The sequence below is a fragment of the Xyrauchen texanus genome, chromosome 38 (genome assembly GCF_025860055.1).
Source record: "Xyrauchen texanus isolate HMW12.3.18 chromosome 38, RBS_HiC_50CHRs, whole genome shotgun sequence".
In the NCBI taxonomy this organism is placed as follows: Eukaryota; Metazoa; Chordata; class Actinopteri; order Cypriniformes; family Catostomidae; genus Xyrauchen; species Xyrauchen texanus.
This window is the reverse complement of record NC_068313.1, coordinates 31,463,969-31,483,913: the sequence shown is the minus strand read 5'-3', so window position 1 is coordinate 31,483,913 and position 19,945 is coordinate 31,463,969. Positions and strand designations below refer to the sequence as shown.

At 37.2% G+C, this 19,945-nt stretch overlaps 1 protein-coding gene across 2 annotated transcripts in view; it reads left to right on the top strand.

The window, feature by feature from the left end:
- si:dkey-238d18.5 (myelin-associated glycoprotein) overlaps positions 1-14,374 on the top strand; it is a 58,341-nt gene extending 43,967 nt beyond the window's left edge. Inside the window, exons 1-11 of one of the 2 annotated variants that reach the window (XM_052109868.1) lie at positions 146-219; positions 552-621; positions 4,121-4,483; positions 5,028-5,318; positions 6,241-6,495; positions 7,212-7,463; positions 7,631-7,894; positions 8,006-8,090; positions 8,247-8,333; positions 9,295-9,367; positions 13,434-14,374. In XM_052109868.1, the coding sequence (XP_051965828.1) occupies positions 573-621; positions 4,121-4,483; positions 5,028-5,318; positions 6,241-6,495; positions 7,212-7,463; positions 7,631-7,894; positions 8,006-8,090; positions 8,247-8,333; positions 9,295-9,367; positions 13,434-13,490 (1,776 nt within the window). In that variant the 5' untranslated portion in view covers positions 146-219; positions 552-572 and the 3' untranslated portion in view covers positions 13,491-14,374. Of the gene's footprint in view, positions 1-145; positions 220-551; positions 622-4,120; positions 4,484-5,027; positions 5,319-6,240; positions 6,496-7,211; positions 7,464-7,630; positions 7,895-8,005; positions 8,091-8,246; positions 8,334-9,294; positions 9,368-13,433 lie in introns of those variants that run through there. The other variant, XM_052109867.1, reaches the window with a different exon arrangement.
- Positions 14,375-19,945: the final 5,571 nt, after the last annotated feature.

Here is a 19,945-nt window from a genome sequence, read left to right as displayed (position 1 = left end):
TTGTGAAACTTTCAGTGACCAGTGTGAGCATATACAGCATAATGAATATGTACACCAATTTTTAAATAAGGAAATGATGGACAAGTCACGGGAGTCCTTAAGCTAGGAAGTGATTCTGAAAATATTAAAACCAACATCACTCAGTGCCAGAAAAGAGGGAAGTACGTTCGTAAATATTTAGCTCTCCAGCTGCAGATCAACTTAAGCACAGGCTGTGAAGTAAGTGAGAAAATTAAATGATCAAACCTTTGCTTATGGCAGAAATTCACAATGAAAATCAGTTTCTGTTGAGACGATCCTTCTGGAAAGAAAACAAAATAATATGTGTAAAGTGTTCAAGTCTTATAGATTTGCATGAATGGCACTTCAAATGTGTGTTACAGCTACTTAGTTTGCCTGTTTGCGTCCACAGTATGGTTTGTTTTTTTGTGTGAATTTAATAATACATCTTAATGAGGTAGGCTTCTTGCACCTTTCTATTGGGGCTGTGGGAGTACATAAGACCAAAATGGTTAAAAACACTAACCAAAGTTAAAAACATACATTTCCAGGTGCTCAACTTTAATCGGAAGATGGAGATTTTCTGGAACAGTTTATTCACACTCTTTCTCTGGCTCAGAGGTTAGTAAAACAAAACAGAATTGTGTTTAAACCATCTACTGCATTTTAAGGTATATATATATATATAGTTTTGGGGAGTAATGGAATGCATGTAACGGGATTACGTATTAAAATGCAAAATATATTAGTAACTGTATTCCATTACTGTTAAAATTTAAATCATGGGTATTTAGAATACAGTTACATTCAAAAAGTGTTTTGATTACTGAAGAGATTTCTTTGCATTTTTTTGGTCATTTGTTTCATTTAATATTTAGTCCTTTCAGATGGAAACATTTATACATATAAATGATGCGATCCAAAGTGCATTTGAACAGCGGTGAAACACTTTCTTATGATGTGTTACATTCATACGAGCAGAAGAAATATAAATAAAACTTGTGTAAATTGTCAGCTTTACCCTAAGCTAAAATGACATTTCTAGCTATTTTTTTTTTTTAAAAAAAAGTTAATTCACATTGGATCATAATTTCTTTCTTTCTTTATTTATGTATAATCTTTATTTAACCAGGAAAGTCCCATTGAAATAATACAATCTCTTCTTCCAGGGAGTCCTGGTCAAGACGGCAGCACATATAAGTTTCACAATAAAGTTTAAAAGATAAATACTGCAAATATATAAAGAAAACAAAAAACATATAGTCGATATATACAATCAGATAAAAACAATTACAAGTTTCCTTTAAAACAGTTTGTAAAAGATCTTTAAAAGTGCTCAAAGTGGGAAGTATATTTGAATTGATTACATTTTGCAATTCATTCCATGCCCAAGGAGCATAAAATGAAAAAGCATTTTTACCAAATTCAGAATGTACCCTTGGGACTTTCAGCTGAATTTGAGTTGAAGATCTTGTGTAGTAGCTATTTGTACAATAGGTTAAAAGCTTAGAAACATAAGGGGGTAATTTACCTAAAAGTGCCTTGGCAATAAATACAAACATATGCAATTTTCTCCTGTGATGTAAGGATAACCAAGCTAACGATTCATACAAAATACAATGATGAGTACGTGACTCATCAAAATCATATATTTTGTCTTTTTTTGTGTTTAAAACTAGTTTCAAATGTAATAATGAATGTTATATTATTTGAAACACACTCTGCAATCGCTGTAAGGCTTGATTTAAGGAGGGAGCCACAGTATAGATAATAGTATAATCAGCATACAAACGTATTTTAGCTAGATTTATTCCAAGACCTAGATCATTAATACAAATGGAGAATAAAAGGGGACCTAAAACAGATCCTTGTGGAACACCATTGTTAATTGTTAAGAATAGATGAGCTATAATTTTTCAACTGAGACACATTGGGTTTGTTCAGAAAGGTAGATTTCAAACCATTTTATAGTGACTTCACTAAGACCTATATGCCGGAGTCTCTGTAATAATAAATTATGATCAGACAGAATCAAATGCTTTTGAAAGATCAATAAATAATGCTATCTAAGGAATTAATAATATCATTTGTGACAAAAATTGCTGCTGTAATAGTACTATGGCCTGATCTAAAGCCTGACTGATCATTAAGGATATCATTATCATTATTTTCAGGTATTTTCAGATATTAGGGCAAAAATCATATTCTTAATAAAGTTTTTTTTATTGTTTTCCTGTAAAAATATCTAAAAATCATTAAAACAAGATCAATTTGATTAATCTAGTTTCAGAAACATCACTGCATAATATATTTAGGTTTTTCAGGGAATGTATTTTTAACATGTGTATTTTATGTTACTGTACTGTCAGAGATTTTATAGTCAAAACAAGTGAAAAAAATCTATCAGTGCTGAAGAAGTAATCCAAAGTATTTAGACTACTTTACTAACCTTGAGTAATCTAATGGAATACATTACAAATTACATTTTACAGCAGTAGTGGAATACATTTGAAAAGTAACCCTCCCAACCATATATATATATATATATATATATATATATATATATATATATATATATCAGAAAGATCCTGTGTAAGAAATTCGCTCTCTGATGCATGAATTACTAAACTACACATCTTTTAAACAATTAACCTACTGCAGTTCTAAGAGGTTCACTCAGTAATTTGTTTTTCACATTTAAAAAGTTTTACTTCTAAAAACATTTATTGTCATTTTAAAACATACTGAAAAAGTCTTGACCACTCATGTGAGATGAATAGTTCAGTCATTTCAGTAACATTATAAAAGCTCTTTTATTCTACATGGGTCAGGGACGCCTTATGGGGGCAACCGTGTTAGCATCACATGACTGATAAATACTACTTGCTTAATCTCAGTAACTGCCCTATTATCGGACACATTCATTCATGGATTAGATTCATCCTGTCTTAAAAACAAGTAACTGCAACAACTTTGTATGAATGATGCAGCATCAGGCCACTAGGTGTCAGTGTAAGCCACACGTCACTGCATTACTGTAACAGATGTTCGTATTTGGGTCAGAAGGACACAACTATTCAACTCAGGAATGTTACTGTTTATTACAGAATATAATCGTGTTCAATTAAAGTGCAACGGTGAAGCTTTAATTGTTGAAAATTGAAACACGGCAGCGGCCAACACACAAACAGCTTCTCAGCCAGGCTGTCTCTCTCTCTTTCGGTGGACTGGACTAGAAATGATAGAAGAATACACGACTATTGATTTAAAGTTGCTAAGTATCAGTAGGCCTACATGAATAAAAACTGTAATTAAATTAGTTGCAAAATATTTATAAAATATTTGAGCAGTTTGTGAGTGTAGGGGAGTCCGACTCAATGGCATCATTCTTTTTCTACAAAATTGAGCTACTTAATTTATTTATGAATTTGAAACAGTGTGGACTGATGGCTTCAACAGAATCAAATACCATCAATTGACAACCTCTGAGCTCATGGTAGGTCTGTCTTTAAAGGTTTATAATTTATCGTTAAAAATCAATTATGGGATTTTTAGTTCCGGAACCAGACTGTTGCGATGGATTACTATATTTCTAGTTTAATTCAAAAACTATTGTAAAAGCTGCACCAACACTGGGTAAAGGTCCAAGGTAATCCTCCAATGTTGGTTTTGATGTAGCATCACACCCTGAAAATGTATTACTGGGTAAAAATGTATTTTAAAGAGGGTTTTGGTCCTATTTTTGGTGACTCAAAAAGCAGCTCTATATTACTCAGTTAATAATCTTAGATATAGCCCATGTAGAATTTAAAATATAACAGTGAGTCATTCCTCAGACAATGGAATTACAGTGTAGTTCCAGTCATCTATGGGGAAAAAACTCTTAAGTGTACTAGAAATTACCAACACAAGTGGAGAAGACAATATTTTCAGACCCTTTACTAAGATGCAACAATGCATAGGCATATTAACTGTTTATCTGTAATACAATTTTTAAAACCATGACCTCTAACTGATAAAACTGAAAGGCAATGTGGGTTTTTGGATTTAATTGGTCACTAAATAGTCTAAGGATTAAATAACAATAATATACGGAAATGTATTTTATATCTACTTGCAGTGCCATCTATTTCTGCTAACCAGTGGAGTGCCAAAGTCCCCAAATCAGTGGTGGGTCTGGCTGGCTCATGTGTGGTGATTCCTTGTAATTTCAGCTACCCATCAGATGGAAAGACATACACAGAGTTTACAGGAATCTGGTACACAGAAAATTATGACATAGTCTACCATAAAGAGACCTCCAAAATCATCCAGAAATTCAAGGATCGCACTAGCCTCCTTGGAGATTTGCATAACAAAAACTGCACTTTAAAAATCAGCTCTCTGCAGCACAGTGACAAAGGGCCATTCATGTTCCGGATTGAGATAAAGGACCTTAACATGTACACATACGGTGACATGAAAGTTTCTGTAAATGTGAAAGGTAAGAGCTGCAATAATATGGATAGACTGTTCAAGACCTCAATGAAATGAACTGTATAGTACAATTTTCTTTCCTTTGCTGACTTATTTTCTATTGAAAATTATTATTATTAATTAGTTTTTCCAAATAGCCAATTACTGTACCTTTAGTTTAAATCACAACCATGAACCATGATTTGCTACTTTCTGTTGATAACATTAGTTATCATTATTTTCTTTCCTTTTCCCTGGAAGAGAAAGACTCCAATTTGGAATGTTGTCAACTTTTAGGAGGATGCTAGCATAGCCTCAAGCTAACAAACATGGACTTGGAGCCACAAAAATCCCATTTTGATTTCATTGGGTCTTTAAGTGAAATCGTCAAAGCTTTTAAATTTCAACTTTGTTTTCAAACATCCATGTTCAACCTAAGAATGTATCTGACTCTTGAAACATAGTTTGATGTTTACTATCCAAATATCATGTCTTTTAGTGAATGTGTCTGGGACAACATTAAAGTAAGAGTGATGGAAAAATACAAATCTGTATTCTTATCACTTCATCAGATGCACCAGAACAACCTACCGTCTCTGTGACAGAGGAAGTGACATCAGGGACACAGGTGACAGCTACCTGTGTTGTGACCCATTCCTGTCCATCAGACCCTCCACGTTTCACCTGGAGCCATAACGGCAACAGCATGAGTCAATCTCAGGAACAAGATGCCGGTCAATGGACGCTGACATCATCTCTCACTTTCACTCCATCTAGAGAGGACCATAATAAACGTCTCATTTGCTCAGCTGAGATCACTGGAGAGAAGAAAGTGACAGGCTACAAAACGCTCAAAGTTAAATGTAAGAATACACAGTCAGTTAAAGAAAAACATCTGCTAGATGTATAAATGTAAATATAAATGTACTGGAGCAAATAGATGTTCCCAGAAATGAATGTACACACACTACAAGTCAAACGTTTACACGTCTTTTCATACTTTACTATTAAAAGCTAAGGTATACTTACATTTGCCATGTGTCATTCCACCTTGCGCAAAGCCTTTCAAAGTATACTCTAGTATGGACATTTTTTTAGGACAGTAACACCAGGCGCATACACAGATGATGCACACAGATGTAGGCTGTCTGTGTGTCTAGAAATACTGTGCTAATTTATGTTGTACAGATTGAGCACATAACGTAGTGTCATGTGGAAAAGTGATGTATACTCTACTTTGGGCTTTGAGTTTATGAACGCATCTATACTGATATGCGTTATATATGTATACAGTACTACATGCTAAGACTGCTTTGTGATACTCTTTTAGCACAGTTAACACCAGGCACATACGGCAATGATGTGCAAAGATGTGGATGTCTATGCGGCACACTTACAATCTGCACATACTGTGCCGATGATGAAAATTGCATCACACGCATTGTGTGTAAAGCATAACGGCATGCAGAAAACCAAAGTATACATTGCCCTTTAGTCAAATGATTACCACATTTTAGAATTACATGAAAACAATGCAATAGTATAAATGGAAATGTGGGAATTATGTAGTGACCAAAGCTTGTTAAACAAATCTAAACTATCTAATATTTTAGTTTCTTCAAAGAAGTCCCCCCTTGTCTAGATTACAACACATTTTGCACCCTCTGGGCATCTCAACCAACTTTACGAGGTGCCACCTGGGAATGGTATTGAAGTACCTAATCCCAACCTAACTCTAACCCTTGCCATCTACTCAACATTATATCAACATGCTATTTTAAACAGATCCTCCATATAATGTCAGTGTGGTTATAAATCCACAAGAAGTGAAAGAGCATGGCTCTTTAGATGTGACCTGCAACAGTGACAGCAACCCTCCTGCACAGAGCTACCAGTGGTTCAGCTTAAATGGAGCAATACTGGCAAACACACAAACTCATAGACTGGAGAAAGTGTCTCGGTATACTGAGGCCATTTCCTGCACAGCCAAAAACACAGAGGGAGAAAGCAGTTCCAGTCCACAGAAGATTAACGTGTTGTGTAAGTAGTGAATATTGTGTGTAATGGATCAATTATTCAAGTATATTCAAGATTGTAGAAGTATGTCATTTCTGTTTAGCATCACCAAACATAACTACAAACTTAGTGATTGTATTCAAACAGCTTTCCCAAACACATTGATTCACAGTGTACAACCTCCGATTCGCACTACTCATTAATTATGTGAATGCAATTAATTTGTCGATTCCATGGTACCATAACCAGTTTCTTTGAGATTTCACGTGCAATTCGCCATCAATAGCTTGACAGGAAAAAAGTAAACACATTTGAATTTCTGCAAAATGTCTGATAGGAGATGCCAAATGTAACACAATGTAGGTGTCATTAGACTAGCTTTAAAAGTTGTAATTTTTTTAAACCTAAGATGAAAAAAGGGCCACTCCTGCGCAAGACACTGAAAAAACAACAAGACATGCAAAGGTCCAAAAACGAATGTCTAGAGCATGTTTACGTAGAAAAACAATGGACAAGAGTGCAGACAGACGCAAAATCATGTTCTTTGATCATTGTTTTAATTTTCCGGTGCCACGTTTTATGTACACTGTATTAAGTTAAAAAGAACTTCCAACTTTTAAAAACACATATCTAGACACTTGCATTCTGATCTATTCGTTGCGCTGCATTATAAGAATGTGGTCAATCTGAAATGCCTGTATTGTAATAACTTATGTTTCATCCACCTTTATTTCAATCAGATCCTCCACATAATGTAAATGTGGTCAGTAAGCCATCAGTGAAGGAGAACAGCTCTGTAGAAGTGACCTGCACCAGCGATAGTAACCCCCGTGCAGACAAATACCAATGGTTCAGCTTAAATGGGACTTCGTTAGGAAATGAACAGAATTATACTCTAGAGAGAGTGTATCGGCATTTTGAAGCCATTTACTGTACAGCCATTAACAGAGAGGGAAAAAATAACTCCAGTCCATGGAAACTTAATGTGTTGTGTAAGTAACCATAATCTGTTTAGATTCAAGATTCAAAAAGCTTTTGTTGGCAATTTTATCCATCCATCCATCCATCCATCCATCCATCCATCCATCCATCCATCCATCCATCCAGCAATCTATTTTTAATCAGTTTGTTTTTGACATCGTTTGATCATGGTTTATAGATCCTCCAGAGATTAAAAATGGATCTTCCTGCAAGTCCGAAATATCTACAGTGTGTGAGTGTATTGTGGACTCCAACCCCCCTAGTGAAGTGAAGTGGTTTGGTCCAGATTCTTCCAGAACCTTGCCCAGCTCCAGTATCCATCAAAACAAGTCTATTACCATATTTACCATTGAGGGAGGGCTGAGTTTCCCCAAGACTCTCCATTGCTATGCCACTAACAGTGAGGGGAACACTTCCATTACCTTCCAGATACCTCAGAATGGTGAGAAGTCACATCCAGCCCTTTTGATTTGTTAATGTATTTTTGAAATAGCATATGATCATGGTTTTGATGCCAAGGGGATTGGTTAAAGAGTGGTTTCTTTCTTTACAGGTGTCATATTATATCTTGCTGTTGCTGTCTCTGTTATTGTAGTTATTTTAATGGCCATTTTAGTGTGTGTAGTAAGAAGGCACTGGTAAGAATCTCTCTCTCTCTCTCTCTCTCTCTCTCTCTCTTAAAGATATATTTAACCTACTCACTGACTTAATCATTCATTCTTATTACATCTCCTTTGTTCCTCTTTTGCTCCCTGGAATCCTCCCTGCACTTGAAATCCCTCTTTTTCTTGAAGTGGACGCAGAGCTACACAACAGCCTAAAATGAGTATTAAGAATGAACATAATGAATTGAAGACAACCCCAAAGTCTTGTTTAGAGAAGTATTCATAATTTACTATTTACTGTATATAGTCAATATAATGTGGGGTCTTAAAGTCTGAGACCATATTAGAATTTTTTAGGATGTAACAAAATTTAGTCAAAGAGAAGTTATGATATAAAATGAAGAAATATTAAAATATTTGAAATGCTGAACTATTTCAAGATGACTAATCAAATGAACCTATTTTTTTAATTTGTGATATTGACTTTGTTAACTCAAAATATCTTTTATAAGAAGATCTTTAAAAAAAAGATTAGATGTTATCAGATGTGTTGCTTTAGGTTTCACTGTGGGTTTTATTTATATTATCTGCATATGATTCACAAGTTCAAGTCACACATCAGTTGAAGGTGCTATAACGGACAAATACACTCAGATTTCCTTGAAGCACAGGCCATGTCTTTGGAGTTGAAACCTCAGTTTTCGGTTTCAGTTTTGAGAGCATTTTCGAGTCTCTGTTTTGTGCGAGGTGATATTCTGAAGTGGTGCGAGCTGTGAGGCGATCGTCTGTGTTCCGCTGCTGTTATTGGGTCCTTCAATAAAGTATAATGTGTGAGGAAGGGCAGCCGGTGGAGTTTCTGGTGCCCCCCTAGGGAGTTGGTGCCCTTTGCAGGCTGCATATACAAGAATATGAAGTGCACTATGGCTGCCGTCACATCATCCAGGTGGATGCTGCACACTGTTGGTGGTTGAGGAGAGTCCCCTGTTCACTATGAAATCGCTTTGAGTTTAGTGTCAGAAAAGTGCTATAGCCTATAAATGTAACATTCATTAATTCAATAACATGCATGCTTAAAGCAAAAGGGGTACATGGCAAAACAATGGATTTTCACTCAAATTGTAATGCTGATAATAGGTCTCGTGCTTTTGGACCCCATTACAGTACATATGTATTAGTCACTTAAATATGATCCAAAACTGTTTTATTAATTCTTTCTATATCTTTTTATGAAAAACAGTGAAGAAGAGAAAGGCAGTGACACAGATATTTATACAAACTCAGTCGACCAACCTGTCTATGACAATTTTGGGGTATGTACAACTTTCTATGAGTGACAAAACATTTTAAATATTAGCTTATAAGTAAGATGCATTAAAAGCATGTAATGTATAAATGCATGTAATTTTATACCTAGGGTGACCAGATTCCTGCTTGTGGAAAACGGGACAGCACCCTCTTAGCAATAATTGACATATCCTTACCTAGGCGCAGATCAACGTGAACTAGAGGGTGCAACCATATCATTAACTGTTGTCACCTTGTACTTTTCACTGGCAGCAATTTTTCTCAGTGTCTGCTTGTCTTTCAAGAGTTTATCGTAAAATGCAGAGCAGTCCAGTCCAGAATTAAGATGTACGAAAAACATTGCCTTCATGACTGTTACACTGAGTCGAGTTCCCTTACGATTCGGTTCACTTGACATTGTGTATTAATGCATATGGTGGAGTGCTTTCATACACAACCTATTTGAAACCTCGCTATATTAACACAAATATTTTAATGTTGGCTATGGTGTTTGAGGCACGGTGGGGCCGAGAGGTCGAACAGGATGAATTTGAGGTGGATTTCGTGCCAGCAAATGCCCCACGAGCCCCTCAATCGCCCCGAAGCGCAGTTTTCCCAGTACGCTATGTGCGAAATGAGCTCTGCCCCTCTGATGAAGCCCTCTGAAGAGTGCCCCTGAACGGGACAATCTACATAAGACAGAACTAATGCATTCAGTCATGTACACCATTTTACCAGAGCACCATCCACAAGATGCCTCTATGCACTAAAATGGAAGGTTTTCACTGATTGGTGTCTCTCGCATAGAAAGGACCCAGTAAACTGCCCTATACATGAGATTCTAATATTTCTTCAAGAGCGATTAGGCAAGTAGGAATTAATCATAAAGTTCCTTAAAGGTGCAAGATGATTAAACCCAACTTGGCTGCAACAGTCCCGACTTGGGACATAACTTTAGTCCTAAAAGTTCTCGCAGGGCCCCCCTTTGAGCATTTGGACTCTGTTGATTTGTGCATGCACTCCATTAAGACCGCACTACTGATGGCTCTGGCCTCATTAAAACAGGTAGGAGACCTGCATGCACTTTCAGTCGACAATTCTTGTCTGGAGTCTTGTGAGTCTGTCTTTCATTATAAATAAACTCCCTTCCCAACTGGGTCCATAAGGAGTTAATTATTCTATATGACTATAGTTCATGTATTCGTTATGAGTGCTCTCCTCCTGGCCATCACGAGGATCACTCACTGTGGCATGCTTATGTCGGTCATTGTCCCATAAGACTATGCCGCCATGTTTCCTTTCTGGGAAGTTAAGTCGTGTAGTGGGTAGTGCTGGAATTCTGTTCCCCATATGCGTTAATATGAAATGTCAAGTGAACTGAGTTGTAAGGGAACGTCTTGGTTACGTACGTAACCTCGGTTCCCTGAGATGAAGGGAACGAGACATTGCGAACGCTAGCCGCACTACAAGATTCAGAGGTCTTGAGGCATGAATGATTGGCTCCTTGATCTCAGTCAGCAATTCTGAGGAAATGGTGTCTGTGCACCTGTTTTTATAGCGGTCATTTTCGCGCCAAACAGGCGGGGCTCAAACACCATAGCCAATATTAAAATATTGGCGTTATTATAGAGAGGTTTCAAATCACTCCCCCATATGCGTTAATATGCAATGTCTCATTCCCTTCGTCTCAGGGAACCGAGGTTACGTACATAACCGAGGTGATTTATCCGGTGTCCATGCTGCGTTCATTAATGACAACACACTCCACAGGTGCAGATGTCCCAGACAGGCATAAAACAAACAAAATCTTGGTTAAGACTCCGAAGTTGATGCTCTTGTTCTCCGGCTCATGAAAAATGTCTGTCCATCTCTCAGACACAACCATTTTGTTCATGTTCCACTCAGTGATGCGCAAGCCCGAATGGGTTTATTTGATGAATATCAAAGAGCATGGTTTCATCCATCAATCTGAGAGTGCGGATTCTGGAGTAGAAGTGTTTGAGGCTGCTCTGAATGTGTTTCCACTCTGGGATGTCTCTTACTAGGGCCCAATCAAGTTTTTCTGTGTTCTTCAATAAGCGGCTCTGATGCTGAATAAAAGTTTCTCACTGCACTGAAATCATCTGTCACCAGCGTCAACCAAGGCATCTAACTGCTTTTTAATGTCACAGGGTATTAATGATTCCTCCAGCCTGACCTGCAAGACTTTTCATGAATGTGCAAAGCTATGGCTGTGCGCAAAAAGTGCTTGAATAAATTAGATGTGTTAACATTTGATGTGTTGCTATAGGTTTCTGATAAATAGTTTGGAGAATTCTGTCAGTTTTACTCCAATAATTTAGCTACAGGTGTTGACTTCCATTGCTATTGCATTTCTTGTTTTTTATTGGCAAGTTGCCTTGTGACTGATGCTGAGTTGTGAAGTAACGCTCAGCAAACTTACTCACTGCACCGCCAAAGAGGCCTTTAGTGAGGAAAACCAACAAATCAGTGAAAATGTCAAAACAGTGGGGGTCAAAATGTCCAATTTCACCCCCATCTAGTATTCTCAAACAAAAGAGACATTTCTGACTTATCTTGCTCAAGTTTTCTGCCTAAAGTCAATGCACATGGCTTTAGATTTACAAATATTTAACTCTAAAAAAGCAACCTGACACCATTTCAAAAAGTAGTCCATAACAGGACCATGGTCCTTTTATTCCTCCACCAAGTGCTCACTACTACGGTGTCATCTGCAAATTTCAAAATCAGATTTTCAAACTGACTATGCCTCTCGTCAGTACAAAGGATGTAAAGAAGAGGAGAGTGAACACATCCTTGGGAAGAACCAGGCAATGTAATGGAATCATACCCGGCAAGCTGTTGTTAACACTCACTCAGATCTGTCGGCGAGGAAGTGAAGTATCCAAGCAGCCATGTTGGAATAAACACCAAAACGGATAGAATTAAAGGCTGAGGAAAAATCCACAAATAACAACCTGACATGATTTCCACTTCCCTCTTGATGTTTAAATAAGTGCATCATAATAACTAAGTCCAATTTAAATAGGTGCAATGTGCATCTTAATTGATGTATGTTGACAAAGCCAATATACTGTTATTCTTTGGACTTTGTTTAGGGTTTTCTCTATACGAAGACCAAAATGATCAATTGTAACTACACCGATAGCTATTAAAGCTACATCCACCAAACTCAGAATGGACCTTCAGACTGTTCTGACTCGTTGCTATATCATGATGTAGGTTACAATCGAAAATCTATTCATCTACTGTGTATATATATATTTCTGAAGGTTTTATCTGAAAAACTGAAAAAATAAAAAACTATTTGTCAAGCAACATCAAAGTTTGTCTGAACAAACTTGATCTACCAAGTTGTAATTTAAGGAATATTTGGGATTAAAGTTAAGCTCAATCGACAGCATTTTTGGCATAATATTTATTACCACAAAATACATTTTGACTTGCCCCTCATTTTGATTAAAAAAATTGAGGTTATAGTAAGACATTTACAATGAAGTGAATGGGGGCTAATTTTTAACATTAAAATACTCACTTTTTCAAAAGTAGAGCAACAAGACATAAACAATATACAGTGTATGTGTCAACATGGTTTTAGTGTGATAAATTCACTTACAATTGTTTTTTGTATAAAGTTATTTTTACAACTTCGTTGCCATGATCAAAAAATCTAAAACCCTAAAATGACTGTAAAAATGACGTTTTAAACAAATTTACAGCTCAAATAATACATGAGTTTTAACATAAGAATTAATGTACAGTAAGTGCTTTTACATAATTATAAGCTTCACATTTCTGCCTTTAAACCCTCCAAAAAATTGTCCACATTCACTTCCTCATTCAAGTGCCTCACTGTAACCTCAATCTTTGATTTGTTTTTGTTTTTTGTTTTTTGTTTTTGTTTTGGAAAGGAGGAACATTTTGAAAAAGTTTTTGTAGTAATCTATATTATGCCACAAAGGCTGATGATTGAGTATAATTTGCATTGAACTGGGAATATTTCTTTAAGTGGGATAGTATAATAAACTGAATTAAAGTTGGCTGTGACATACTGTGCTTTCTTTTGTTTAGTGTGATGAGCAACAACTTGAAGATATGGATGAAAATGCAGTCTACGCTAACATGTAAATGTGTCATCCTACCAGAAATAATGCAGAGAAAGACCAAGAAAGGAACATGAATGTTGACGTCTGCAGGCAAGATTATGCAGTTCAACTTTTTAAAGACGATGTGCCTGCAACTGAGAAATACTTGTATGATATCATGAAAACTATGCACGTGAATAACAAACATTAGTAGCACAGAGCACTATAAACATATAGGGGAGACAAGGGCTAGTTGTCACATTTTTTGCTTATGTGAATTTTTTATGTTTATTTTTGGAAGTCAATCTCTGTACAAGCATATACCAAGTAGAGCAAGTCCTGGCAACAACAACAATAAAAAGATAATTTAACATAATTACTGTTTATATAACACACGTCGGCCTCATGATAGCAATATCTTTGCTTTGGCCAAAAGATAAATTTAAAACACATGTGAACTGTGTAAATATCTCTTCAGCTTTTTGGTAATTTCTGTTTGGAGTATAGATTTCACAAAAATTATTCAAATGTAAGAGGGTTTTGAATATGATGTTTGAAACCAACACATACATTTACTGCTTGAGAAAACGTCCATTTTTTATATTAATTGCACAATAATTAGACTTTTAACTCAAAAACGTACTGAGACGTAGCCCTGATGACATCTTGCCACAGGCTCCCCTATAAAAAGTGCATTGTATACAGTTTAAAGGCAAAATATGTGTATTTCATATGATATTTAATGCTTTTGAGTTCAGACTGCCTTTCTCATTATTATTATTATTATTATTATTATTATTAAATGGCATGCAGAAAACATCCTTTTATCCTGTCTGATATCATTTAAATAGCTATCATGAAATGTCACATCTGTCTTTGTAACAGCCATAGGCTCGGTGTGGTCCAGATCATTTGTTTAGCTAATAAGAAGACTATCAGCCTCTCAATCGTTGTGCACATTTGTAACAGTAGCCTCACACCTTAGAGCCACATTAGAGCACCCGCTTTCTATACTGGAGACCCTGGTTCGAATCTCGCTCAGAGCGGATCGAGCAGGACTGGTAATACACAGGGCAGTCTAGATTTTCTTGTGTAAGTGCCGATACGGTATCCATGGCTAATCAACAGTTAATTCTGGTGTAATGGGCTGGATAATGAAGAGTCTGATGGTCATTTTCACAGAATAAACACCAACAGAACTCTGATGCAAACCGGAGGTGGAAATCAGCCATTCAGCGATTTCTTTCTTTTCACATAATTACAAAATAAGTTTCAATCAGAGTATGTGAGTGGAGTGGAGCGGCAACAATTTCCCCTCCGCGCTCAAAGCATTCTTTAATCACTCCACCCCAGCAGGTTGTCCATTTCCTGCTCCTCGTACACACGGTCCTCCTGGATTAGAGAAACCCCGCTCTGTGTTTGCTCCATGGCAAAATAACCACTGTAAAATATTGCAGAATGCTTTTAAATATCACAGCCCTCAATGCAGAAGATTTATTAAATGAAAATAAATACACAATATACTAGGAGAAAAGCAACAATGTTCTTTATTGGAAAACTAACAATAAATTATTTTTATAGCTTACTTTTTAAACATGTCTGCAACATGTCTAAATCTCTGGATTTAATCAATTAAATAATTTACTAGATGAAAAAAACATTACATTTAAAATATAAATGACCAAATGAAAAAAAAAAACCTTAGGCCTACGCATTATTGCATATTATTTTCTATTATTGCACTTCTTTTAATTAACCTTGCCCTATAATTTTGTGAATGAAACAATCACATTTTACACTCAAAGAAGTGTTCTACACTTTTTTTTAAAATCTACATATGACTATCAAAACTATATGTCTAATGCAGAGTTCACTTTTACAAATACTAGCTTTTGAAGATTTTAAATATACCTCTCTCTGATCACATTTGCTGAGCTTCTTCATCTGCAAATGTATAATCCATAAATTAGCATACAGCACTAAAATAAATGTAGATGGCAGTTGATCAAAGTCAAACTATGCAATATTAACATATTGATTAGCTCAGTTGGTGTTTTAGGTCATTCTGCGTGTACACAGAACTGCAACAGCTGTCTGATCAAATAATAGACACGGAACAACAATTTCCGGACTAAGTTATTATTATTCTTGGGATTTTAACAAAGCAAACCTCACACATGAACTGTCCAAATATAAACAGCACATTACATGCCCAACCATAGACAGAAATATACTGGATCATTGCTACACAACAATAAAGGATGCATATCGCTCTGTCCTTAGAGCAGCTTTGGGACACTCTGATCACTGTCTGGTTCATCATATTCCAACCTACAGGCAGAAACTAAAATCAGCTAATACTGTAGTAAAGACTGTACAGAGGTGGACCAAATGATGCAGAGCTGGAACTACAAGCCTGCTTTGACTGCACCGATTGAAGGGTTTTTGAGGCTGCAGATACCAATATGGATGAGCTCACAGACACGGTGACATCATATATCAGTTTATGTGAGGATATGTGCATTCCTACTAGGACTTATTTAACATACAACAACGACAAATTAAATGTGTTCTACTCTAGATTTGAAAGGCACAATCTCACACTCCACCCCCATTCTGACCATCACTTCACACAAACATCAACACTTCTTGCAACCCCCCTCCTCCCCCCTGCTGTTGCTCAACACGTAATTAAGATCTGTGAAGAAGAGGTGTGTCGTGACTTCCAAAAACAAAAGACAAGGAAACGGCCCAGACGGTGTTTCAACCGTGCTTGTCTATAAACTAGAGCAGTGTGAAGTCCCATGCTGCTTCAAATGAAACCCAAAATCACAGGACTTAATGTCTACAGACTCGTCTCTCTGACGTCTGTGGTCATGAAATCATTTGAAAGACTGGGGTTGGCCCACCTGAAGGACATCACTGGATCCTTTCTAGATCAACTTCCATTTGCAACAGGTCTGTGGATGATGCTGTCAACATGGGATTTGGTCTGTCACGATTAATAATAATTTTGCTTGCAATTAATTGTCAAACAAAAAACTTCTATTATGACGATTAATTTTCTGTTTTAGGGCTATGATGATTAATCTTTCCTTTTAGGGCTTCCACAATTAATTGTAGAAGTAATTTTTTACAGATTTAACTTAAAATCAAAATAGTAATAATAAAATAGGGGTATATGATTTTCTTTTAAGGCTTTGAAATGAATGTATGACTTTAAAAATAATGTTTTTAATATCTAAATATTTCTAAATATTTAAAATATGTCTATTTTGGGTCATCTTTCATTTTGGTCAATTTTACATTTACACTGTTGTTTTTGGAACTCGTATATTTTATATGATATATTTTGAAATATAGAAATATATTTTATATTATATTATGAAATAGTAAAATATTTCTCATTTCAAATATTTCTTATTTTAAGACTCTTTGATTATTACCACAAGCCGTTATTTCTCATGAAGCAAAACCTTTGAGATTTTATTTCAACATTTTATCATTCCACAAATATAGAGAAAGTGTGCGTCTCCTCTGTGTCATGACATTTTTTTGACACTTTGTGTATGAACCCGGTATTAACAGGAATATTTGCCATTAAAACATTGTTTAAAATGAAGCCGGAGCAACTTACGTTCAAAATCAAAGTTTATATTTGTTCATTTATAATTTCACAGGAGTTTTGCTTTATGTGCTCTTTGGGACAGGAGCTGCTCTGGTTCACATACATGGCTCAGTGACGCTCAGAGTTCAACTGAATGAGACACAAATACACCATTGATAGCATTTAGATATTCGCTTTAAATTCCCTTAAATAGGCATTGAAATGTTATTGGAATTTGAAGTGCACAATAATCGCGGTTATCTCAAATAACCACGGTTAGATCAAATAACCGTGATCAGATTGTTATTTAATATTCGTGACAGGCTGCAAATGGGATTGCATCATATACTGCAACAGCTGGACTGCCAGGGACCAGTGGTGAATATTCTGGGCCAGCAAAGCCTTCTCTGCTGGCCTAACATTCCAAATAAATAAATATTTTTCATCCTTTCATTCTAAATCACCTTTTTGCCTATGCATTTTAATTGCTTTCCACTCTTAATTAATCTACAAACAAATAGACAAAAATGAAAAGATTATCCAGTCAGAATTTATTCCTTGATTCTTACAAGGGAAGTGTGACTGCTGTTTCACAAATCAGGGCCAAAGCAGCATGTGAGTCTGAGCTCCACCCCCCTCAGGCCTTCAGAATTTCCACAGAATCCCTCAACAGTGCAAATGAATGAGCAACTAAATTCAGATTGTCAGATTCATAAGCCAATCAGATTGATTTATTTGTTCTTGTGGGTATGATCTTTAGAAAATGTCCCGGTTGTGGCCTTCTAGCTGGCCTTGTGTGATGCAATCATGCTTTAAGTGATGTACGTAATTTGAAAGCTTAGAGTGCGAGACTGTCTGGTTCATTCAAAACAAGCTGGAGCTGAACATCCTCAAAACAGTGTAGATGATTGTGGACTCCAACATTAACCCCTGGACACTACTACCATCTCACAGGACCTGAAGTGGGTGCTCCACATTGACTCCATTGTGAAAAAGGCCAAGCAGAGGTTGTACTTCCTTCGCCAGTTGATGAAGTACACCTGCCACAGGCGCTGCTGATACAGTTCTACTCAGCAGTAATTGAGTCTGTCCTCTGCACTTCAGTAGCTGTCTGGTTTGGTGCAGCTATGAAATCGAATATCAGAAGACTACAGAGGAAAGTTCGAACTGCAAAGGATTGTTGGTTGCCCCCTACCCTCCCTTCAAGAAACTTACACTTCCAGAGTGAGGAAAAAGGCTGGAAAAATCAATCTGGACCCCACTCACCCTGACCACAACCTTTTTGAACTGTTGCCTTCTGGACGGCGCTACAGAGCACCAGAACAGTCAGGCACAGGAACTGATTTTTTCCCTTAGGCTCTCCATCTCAATGTTCAATGCACAGCATAGTCTATTTATATTTATACAACATACCATACCTATTCTGCCATTATATTCCCTTGCTTCTGTATATAACAGATTTGTATATTGTACATTCATGCATATACAGTATACATATTGTGGCAGAGTGAGCAAGAGACAGACAAAGTGGGTGTGGCGTCAAGCTTCGGAGAGGCATTTATTGGAAATAATAATAAAAGTAAAATGTCAAAAAGGGCTAATAAAGTGGGAATAGTGTTCATAAAGGGGGAATCTGGCATCCTTGCAGTAAAACGGGGCTCCGTGAAAGGGCGGGATAATGTCCATAGGATAGCCCAGGCATGGGCTGGGTCAGTCGGTCGCACACGCTCCACTCTAAAGTCCACGGCACGAGGGGCTGTGGCATCACTGGCGGCCTGTCTTCCCAGGCCCGCGGCAAGCATGAGGGCAAGGCGGTCAGGCATCTAGCCTGTCAGTGGCAACATGAGCTGTTCGACAACTCATTAATGCGTCCGGGGGTCCGAGGAATGGGTCTGGCAGCACACCATCTCGTCCAGCTCCAAACACTCCCAGCTCTGGTCCTGGGTGTGCGAGGACGCCAGTGTGTGCAGACGTGGCGGTTTGAAGCCGACTCCCTGAGAAGAGGTGCGCTCTGCGTTTTAAAGACAGCGGTGATGAAGCATTATTCCCATCAGGTGTGCTTCATACACCACTGGCTAAACAAGGCTTATTGCATCTCTTCTCGCTCTCCCACCCAACTCCCGTTGTGAGCCTGGCTGAAGGGCAGGGTGACGATGACAAGCCGGAGGGGTGGATCATTCTGCCACATCTCCCACCTGCCCACCCTGCCCCCAAGTGTCACTGAATCTGTCCCCTCCTCCCTCGCTCCTATCCAATCATGGAGTCCAGAGCCTGAGGTTCGCACCCTTTAGCCGCCACACACGGGAAAGCTACTTCCTCAACTAGTCTCTGGAGTGGAAGTATGGGGGATACCTCTCCGGGCCAGCCCCTGGGTCGGAACAGAGAAAAAATACAAATTAATATGACAGCCTCAGCCAGCCACAGGGTAAAGGTACTCCAGGCTTTACATCTACAGTAGAGTAACTGGGGAAATATCAAAACTTTTGGTTTTGTTCTTTTAAAAGTACGCTCAGTAATATTTTTAATATGTTGTCCTGGACACCTAGGGGATTGGATGCAGCATCATTCAAACACAATCGTTTTTAGTTGTAAATGTCATTGTAGAAATTCACTTTTCACACTCAACCACGATTAATTTAAAATATGAGTTAAGGTGTCCAATTACAGAGCAGTTATAGAGACTAAGCGAGTAGTTTTCAGCTGGTCATGTATCCTAACATGGCAGCCACCACGGTGGGACCCCCTCCATGTAGAGTAAAACTATATGAATATATGAATCTTTATCTCATGTGTGCTCTTGATTTTATACATGTTTCAAAATAATTATTCAGTTCTTTGCAAGTAAAACTTTTGTAATGAGGAAAAAACTACTGAATCTACCTTTAAGTGTT